Source organism: Helobdella robusta (assembly GCF_000326865.2).
Source record: "Helobdella robusta unplaced genomic scaffold HELROscaffold_12, whole genome shotgun sequence".
Lineage (NCBI taxonomy): Eukaryota > Metazoa > Annelida > Clitellata > Rhynchobdellida > Glossiphoniidae > Helobdella > Helobdella robusta.
Genome location: NW_008703664.1, coordinates 2,907,491 through 2,916,062, shown reverse-complemented (window position 1 = coordinate 2,916,062; position 8,572 = coordinate 2,907,491). Strand labels below are relative to the sequence as shown.

Genomic DNA, 8,572 nt, shown 5'->3' with positions numbered 1-8,572 from the left:
GTTAATTAAATATTTGGCCGTGCTCCCTCAAAAAATATTCCCATAGGTTAGATATGGAAAAAAGAGGGAACAGTACAACGTTATCATAACTGGTAACGTTAGTTTATTGGGTGCTCTATATATTATTCCATTAACTCCATATAATTTTGCTAGGATCATTTCAATACGTTTCGACCATTTCAAATCACTCTGTAACATGATACCCAAGAATTTTATTGAATGAATATGTGGTAGGATTACATCACCAATTTTTATAGATAGATTTTGAGATAGTACCAGAAGACCGCTGGCTAAAATATTAACTATTTTAACAGATGAGTTGGGATGGATTGTTATGACATAGCGTCCTATGTGCAAATTTCAGTGGTTTGCAGGCAGGAAAATTTGAATACCTGCCACGAGCAATTCCTTTCAATATTTATACGCCAGAAGAGGTAATGTAAATTAAACAATTTATACGAACCATAGAAGTTACATGTTTATACTAGAGGGAACTCTTTTATTTTTTCCAAAAAAGGGGCGAAATAAATATTCAATGAAATAAAATAAAATAAAATAAAATGAATTAAAATGAGAAAGTAGTCTACGATGCTTGCCATTATAGATATAAAATGCGTACAACGAGAAATGTAATCAGTCTTAATATAGTTATTATACATTTGAATGTCTGTCGCTATAGATGGCGTATGATGATGATATTACTGAATTAGTTAAATCTGTCATAATGATAATAACAATAATAATGACACTAATAATAATAATGATGATGATGATGATGATATTGGAAAGAAGTTATATATATCAGTTTAATGGTTGTTTGATGATGATGATGACGCAAATGGTGATGATGATAAAGAAAAGATGACGATGATGACGATGAGGACGATAACGACGACGATGATGACTACGATGATGACTACGATTATGATGTTGATAATGATGATGATGATGATGACGATGATTAAAATGATGATGACGATGACGAAGACGACGCCTTAATATAGTTAATGTACATTTGTATGTCTATCGCAATAGATGGCGTATGATGATAATACTGAATTAGTTAAATCGTAGCATAATTGTTCAGTCCAAATAAAATTTACAAGAGATAATTTAAAATGATTAAAAAGCCTAGTGGAGAGATTTCAAATGTATTAATAATAATTGTTTTTGCTTTCTTCTCGTCAACCAGATTGTTGTGGATGTTTTGGTATTTAGATATCTTGTAGTTCCTTGATGTGTTGAAGTTGGATTCGTGGCAGACTGTCAGCTCCAGTATTTCGATGGTGTCACCACGATGGAGTGCTATGTTCGGCCGAGATGATTTGAAAAGGGACGATACTGGACTGAATTCATCGCTGGTCGTGTCGGCATAAATTGTAACATCTGGTTTTGCTACCGATCTAATCGTTTCCAAAATCAAGGACAGTATTTTGTTGTGACGTGTTGTGTATCTTTTTAAAGCCGCAATAGAACCGCAATTAGACAGCGCGTGCTTGTTGGTCTGCTATGCGTTGCAGAGGGGACACAGAGCATTCGAGGACTTACCCCTTCTGGAGAGACTTGCATTTGTCGGAAGCTGTTGAATTAGTGCTTTCCTGACGAATTTGAACAGAATCTCCGGCAGATTGGCAGTGAACTTCGACCATCGAGAAATATTTGTTGCCGAAATATGATCTTTGATTGACTTGAGAATCGTTCCTTGGCATTTCAGTGAGGACAGATGTGAGAGACCAACGTCTTGCTGGACTGTCGATAGCTTTGAAAGTGTCGGCTTTATGTCAGTTGAATTCGGAAGAATGTTGTCGACTTTGATGTAGCTGTTGTGAGATTCCATCCACAAACAATTTATTTCGTTGTTGATGTGCGATTTCATGTAGTTGCGGAGTTTAACCCTCAACGCTTCAGTGTAATGTTTGAGCGATCTCACATTTAATCCCCCTAATTTGTAAGGGAGCGAAGTGTACTCCGACACACAGCTACTGACTGGCAAGGATAACCAGTCTCTTATTGATTCGGCGATCAACGGGTCCAAACTGTTCTCAATCCATGTCAACGGAAAATCATAGGTGCGGAGTTCGAAAGCCAACTGCGATGGGATATATCTGCGGACTATCTGCAGTTTCCATTGTGGTATAGTATTTAATTTATTTATAATAGACAGCATGTGTTTAAGTTTGTCAATCAGACGTTTTTTGGCTTCAACATTGCAACCTTCGTAATCGTATATTTTTCCCAAGTAAACGAAGTGGCCATCTGTCTCAGTCGGCGGAATTGGTTTATCATCGATGGTTAGTCGAGGAGAGAATTGCTCATATCTGCCATTTCTTTTCCTCATGCCGAATGAATTGCATTTGTCGATCCTCATGCACATCCCGGTTGCGCTACACCACGCCTGGTTTAAATCTATTAATTTTTGGGCGCTGTCGGTGCTATTTGCTATGATAGCGGTATCATCAGCAAACTGAAGCCAGGGTCTGTAGTGTAGATTGGCTGAAGGTCCCCACATATAACCGCACTGCTGAAACTCGTCCTTTTCAACCAGTCTCATCAGTGGGTTAAAACATAAGTTGAAAAGTAATGGGGAGACGGGATCGCCTTGGAGAACTCCTCGTCTTACTGGGATTGGGGAGGTTAAACTTTCGCAGCCAGAAACTGTGATTGAATAATCGCTGTAGATATAATTAATTAGGTTGATTATCTGAGGCGGGATGTGGTGGTGGCTGAGAGTAGACGAAATAAGACTGTGGCTAACTTCCCCAAATGCGTTGCGGAGATCCAACAAAGCAATGATGATGGTTCGTTGGTGTCTTTTCGCATCTTTAATCATATGGGTTAACATTTGGGTGCTTTCGGTTAGACCATCAACCTTCGAGTAAAACCCTTTTTGGATGTTTTTATTAATCATTTTGTTAGTTTCAAGATATTGATATATTCTATTATTTATTAATGATGAGAAGATCTTGTAGAGTGTTGGTTGCAGAGTTATAGGTCGAAAATTTGACGGTTTGTCAGCGTCACCTTTCTTATGGATTAATATGGTGAATCCATTTTTCCAGCACGTAGGAATCGTGGAGGTTGACTAGCACTGACTTAATAATTGTTGTAAAATAGTTCTGAGTATGAGACATTTTTTGAACGGGATAATCGAGATCTGGTCCAGAGGGCAGGGCGATGATCTCGTTCTATATTTTCTGATTATTGACGAAATCTCGTTGTACCCGGGAGGGTTTGTGTTACATGGCTTAGACGGTGGTGGGAGCTTTTCTAACCAGCCTGGAAGCTGGTGTTTGTTGTGGCTGTATTCATTTAAGACAGTGCTGAAGTAGTTATGGCAAGTTGTGGAATTGAACTGAGGACTCTGGCATTCAGCTGGTGTGAATAATTTTTTGCAATACCACCAGAATCGATGTCTCAGCTGGGATGTTGTATCTTGTTTTTTTGCGTTAGCCGATTGTTTCAATGCCAATTTCGATCGCAGCAGTTTAATCACCAGTCCTATTTCGGCATCAAAATGGTGATTGTCGTGCTTGAGGTGCTTCAATTCCCAGCTGCTTGAGGTGCTTCAATTCTTTTTTTAATAACCTAATTTGATGATTATTATTGACGTCAGATTCCACTTTATGCTTGATTGTACCATAATTTTTTGCGATGTAGTTGTATATCATGGTTTGAAATGCAACAGTGAAGTTGTTTATATTGTCGAAGTTTGGTAGAGTGTGTCGTTGTAGTTGGAAGTAGGTGTTGGCTTCTAACCATTGAGCGTGGCTTTTCGGGAGTTTGACTCTTGCGAGCGGCATTGCGGTTTTGTCTGAACTTGGTGCCCAATTGTCCGTTTTAAGTGGCTTTGTTGGCGGAGACTCCTGCGAGGCGTTTGTTGAGGAGAATTGTTGCATGGTGTTTGCCAGAGAAGGTTGCTGCATGGCATTTGTTGGAGAGAATCGTTGTATGGCGTTTGTTGAGGGAAGTTGTTGAATGATTTTTGTTGATTGAGACTGCAGTAAGGCGTTTGTTGGAGAAAATTCTTGCATGTTGTTTGATGGAGAAGGTTGTTGCATGTCGTTTGTTAGAGGAACTTGTTGTGTGGCGTTATTTGCAGAGATTTGTTGTGCAGCGTTATTTGAAGAATGATGTTGCATGGCGTTTGTTGAAGAAATTTGTTTCGTGGCGTTTGTTGGAGGAAATTGTTGCATGACGATATTTGGAAGAAGTTGTTGCAAGGTGCTATTTGAAGAAGGTTGATCTGTGGCGTTTGTTGAGGGAAACTCTTGCGTGGCGTTCTTTGAATGCGACTGTTGCTTGTCCTCTGGCGGCGTCGAGTCTAATTGTGGTGCTAAATTTGCCGTTTCATTGCCGTTTTCTATTTCCACTGACAGTTTGAGTCTCTTATGAATGGCACATGAGCGTTGGTGCATTTTTAAACCTTTACGTTCCTTGCAAAACCTACCGCAACAACATTTAATTAGGTTATTAATGTCTGAATTTGTTGAATAATTAATGAGTTGAAAATGTTCGAAGAAATATCAACGTTACTATCAGCAGGCGTGTGTACAACAATAGAATCAAAGTTGGCTGTATTTTTCGCGCAACGCCATGTGTGCCTACCAACACACTCAAACGATATATTGCAGAATGGACATTTTGTTGAATATACCCGAGAAACGTTTAAAACTGAAATAAAACAGACAATTATGTAAAATTTAAATGGCAACATATTTCTTACAATTTAGCAAATATTTAAAACTATTTTGAGACTAATTTAAAAACTTAAAACCAAAATTATGCTTAAAAACAGCGAGCTGTAAATTATCGGTCAGCTCTCGTGCTTTCACGTGATATAATAATAATAATAATAATGAAAATATTGTCTGTTTTATATTTTGCATGCATAACTATTATGAATGTTATATGTGTGATGTACTGGTATGTTAATGCATCAGTATGTGTCTATAAGTCTATAACCGTGGTGCTAGTTTGAAGAGGCTGGTTGTGGCAGCTCACATGTTGAAATTTTTATAAATTGTAAGCAAATCATACTCGTAACAAAAAGAGCAGTTGAAGTTAAAATTTAGTCTAAATGTATTAAATAAGATTTTGCAGCTTTTCCTACATTGAAAGTTAGCAGTTGTGTATAATAAATACAACAGGTTTTTTTTGCCAACTAATGGCCTGCGTTTGGTTCTTCGTACGGCAATTTCGCTACGACTTTATTCATGACCGATTACAAAAATGATGGATGTTATCACATAACGAGACTCAACACCTTTTACAGAAAATCTATCTTTGAAAGTGTCACCAGTTTTTCAAGTTCCTCAAAAAATTCTTCTTAAAATTTGTTGCATCAATTCCGTTATGAATTAAATTTCAAAATTTCACTTTACTCTACAATGAATATTGAAATGGAAACTAGATTAAGCTTTTTGATCGATGACATACATTTGCGTAACAAACAAGAGAAGAATAATTTATTCTCAATGAAAAGTATTTTTAGTTTCGTTACAACAAATTGAATATCGGCGAAAACTCCATTCCAAATATGAGAAAAATAATTATATAATGCACGAAATAGTTCTAGTTAATTACTTAATTTACAATCTAATATGAGGCTTTTAAAGCAATTTTATAGAATAATGATAATACATCGTTAAAATATTCCCTCACATATCTGCTTAAATCACAAATAATGAAGCTAACAACAATTTCACGCAAAACCAGAAAAAAGTGTGACAACGTATGCGCGTGTGCGTGCCTGTGTATGCGCCTCTGCGTGTGTGTGTGTCCGTGTGCGTGCTTGTGCGTGCGTGTCTGTGCGAACACTTTCATGTTGAACAAGTGTTTGAGATGCTGCGACGTTGTCAGCAGAATTTATCCAGCCAACCGTGCACATGCTTTGCAACCATGACAACGGAATTACCCTTGCTAGACAATACGAATGTCTGTGCAGATGTACACGCATGCAAAATGTATGAAGACCGCCTGGCTTTCTGCATATTTTCCTGTGATGTGATGGGATGCTTTTGTGACGGGAGCCCATAGTTGACGCCAGCTGCATGGACGCTGTGGTGGGTGGTCTTCCGGGAGGTGGTGGTGGTGGTAGTAGTGCTGCCTTCTCTCACTCTCTGTGTGCTTCTTTCAATCTGTAGTATCTCAACATCAACTCGTTCAATTTATTCTTTATCATTCCACTTGAATTGTTGAAATTATTCAGATGTTTATTTCATTTTTCTAGAGTTAAATTGTTAGGCTTTAAAGAATACTATTTTTAAACGAACGCAAAATTTTACCAAAATATATCCAGCAGATCAACTCATCGACTCAGTCATTGTCAAACAAATATAGAAGGCCTCATCATATTCATAATGTGTGAGCAGTTGTTTTATTGGTAGAAACATCGGCCCTAATATTTAATAAGAAAAAACCCAGAAAGCTTATAGATATTTCAACACACACTCGTAACAAACAAACAAACAAACAAACTCACCCAAACATATATCTTAATTAAACGTTTGTTTATTTATGTATCTATTTATTTATTTAGTCATCTAGTCATAGTTATATATACATACACACACACACACACACACACACACACATATATATATATATATATATATATATATATACATATATATGCTGGTAAAAAATGAAAGATATATATATATATATATATATATATATATATATAACTTATTGAAGCATTGGCTAACGCAGGTGACGACTTGACTGATGCAAGAGCGTACAGGATTTATTTTAACGGAGACCAACTGGATGTTTCAAACGTGGATGAAATTAAATGACACTTGAAGTTTTTTTTTTTTACAAATGGCACACAGAAACATCCAAGCAGACATCTGTCAAGAACGATGCACTGTATAGTACATATATGAAAGTTGTCTTGATAAAACTTTGTGTATCTTAAATACGCATGTGGACGACAATTACCGTAATCACGCGTAACCTCACCAATAAAATAATTTAATATATATTTTTAAATTTGTAAAAAAAGAATTCTGAAAAATTGATAATTTTCGTTTCGATTGTCTTCCTACTTTTTGCGAAACACTTAACAATTTTTACTGAACGTGTTTATTAATGTTCATGCAAGGAACATTTGTTTGGTATCTTAATGCGGGTAGGTAGTTTTAATTTCCGCAGAAAGACGATACACGTGCTTCACTCGTTTGTAGAGAAAACGTGTTCATCGTTTATTCAATGTTACTAGTTACATGCAACAATTCCTAAAATGTAACATATGGTTATATATACGAGTAACGATGCTGGTTTCCGTAGAAGAAAGCGACTGCCTCTCATCATCGTTATCATGTTATTAACACTAATGAGTATTTGAGTAACAGTTACACGCAGGCACGCACAAACAAACAAACACTAGTAATATATGCACCGACGATGTATCGGGCTCTCTGCTACGTACAAATGCAAGCATGTAAATGCAACTAAGCAAGCGTACTATCGTCTGAACAGTCAAAATTTAAAATTTTAAGTAGTATGAGATGAACCAGTCAATAATGAAGATCAGGCTCTCGTTGTAAGAGACAGATGTCTGCGTGCCCTGTTGTGTGTGTGTGTTGTCAGTAGTGGCGGTTGGTTGTTGCGATTAGGCTTATGTCGGTTGTTTTGTGTCAGTTGGGTTTGGTCGTTTTGTTTGTGTTGGATTATAATGTTAGCTTTGAGTTGTGTTGCATTGTATAATGTTGGTTTTGTGGAAATTGGGTTCAAGTGTTGCTTTGTTATGTTTTCTTAAGTATATATGATGTGTTGGTTTTGGAATAGTGTTGGTCACTTGCATAATGCACCGCACCTACGCACCTATGTTAAACATGCTTCATGAGAGGAAGAACGGCGTGGCATAAGTACAATATGTGACGGTTAATGAAATTTAAAGGTTTCGTGCATGAACCAGTTTTGAAGAACAAGTTGGCAAAATTGTACGCACCTGCTGTGGCGAGAATTCTGTTAACTTGTTAATTAAGAAGACCCGTGCTGAAAGGGGCTGCTGAATTATGTTTACAATCTGGTTTGGGACAGGATCAATTTTTATTGTAAAGATTTTCCATTGAAATTCCCATAAAAGTTATAGCATAAAAAACTTTTGTTTCAAAGTAGAATTTTTAAAAAATTTCATAAATTATAATTACATTTTTAATAAATAATATTTTTATGTATTAAACCATTTTTGGAATTGTATTAATTTGTTGTTCAACATAACAATGTAAAGACCATCTCGTTAATTCAACGAGCCGCTGAACTAGACCAAAAATTCTATGTGGTCCGATTAACCAGCTTTCCCTGTTTTCCCATTCAATCAAACTTGATAACATCCTAATTTAATTCTACCATCCAAACTACTACTCCGTGCAAAGATGCCATTTAAAAGGCCTTTGTTCCATTGAGGATGGAATGTAATAAATTTATGCTGCGTGTACAAAAGATAAAGATATGTATGTGTATACATATATATATATATATATATATATATATATATATATGTATATGTTGGTAATATACCATAATTTTTACAATATTCTATAAATTCTACCGAATGTTTGGCGTT

The 8,572-nt window shown here is 36.4% G+C and overlaps 2 protein-coding genes across 2 annotated transcripts in view; both read right to left on the bottom strand.

Moving 5' to 3' along the window:
* Positions 1-307: 307 nt before the first annotated feature.
* On the bottom strand, positions 308-4,415 carry HELRODRAFT_167947 (hypothetical protein; the record flags this gene model as incomplete). The annotated part of the gene is made up of 3 exons (XM_009013661.1): positions 308-408; positions 3,094-3,563; positions 3,757-4,415. 3 exons carry the CDS (start codon positions 4,413-4,415, stop codon positions 308-310), a joined length of 1,230 nt encoding a protein of 409 aa, XP_009011909.1.
* Positions 4,416-7,489: 3,074 nt separating this feature from the next.
* The window catches only part of HELRODRAFT_167946 (hypothetical protein), a gene marked incomplete at both ends in the record, with an annotated part of 2,650 nt that continues 1,567 nt past the window's right edge, over positions 7,490-8,572 (bottom strand). Inside the window, 2 exons of the mRNA XM_009013660.1 lie at positions 7,490-7,570; positions 7,955-8,032. Coding sequence (XP_009011908.1) covers positions 7,490-7,570; positions 7,955-8,032 — 159 coding nt within the window. The remainder of the gene's footprint in view (positions 7,571-7,954; positions 8,033-8,572) is intronic.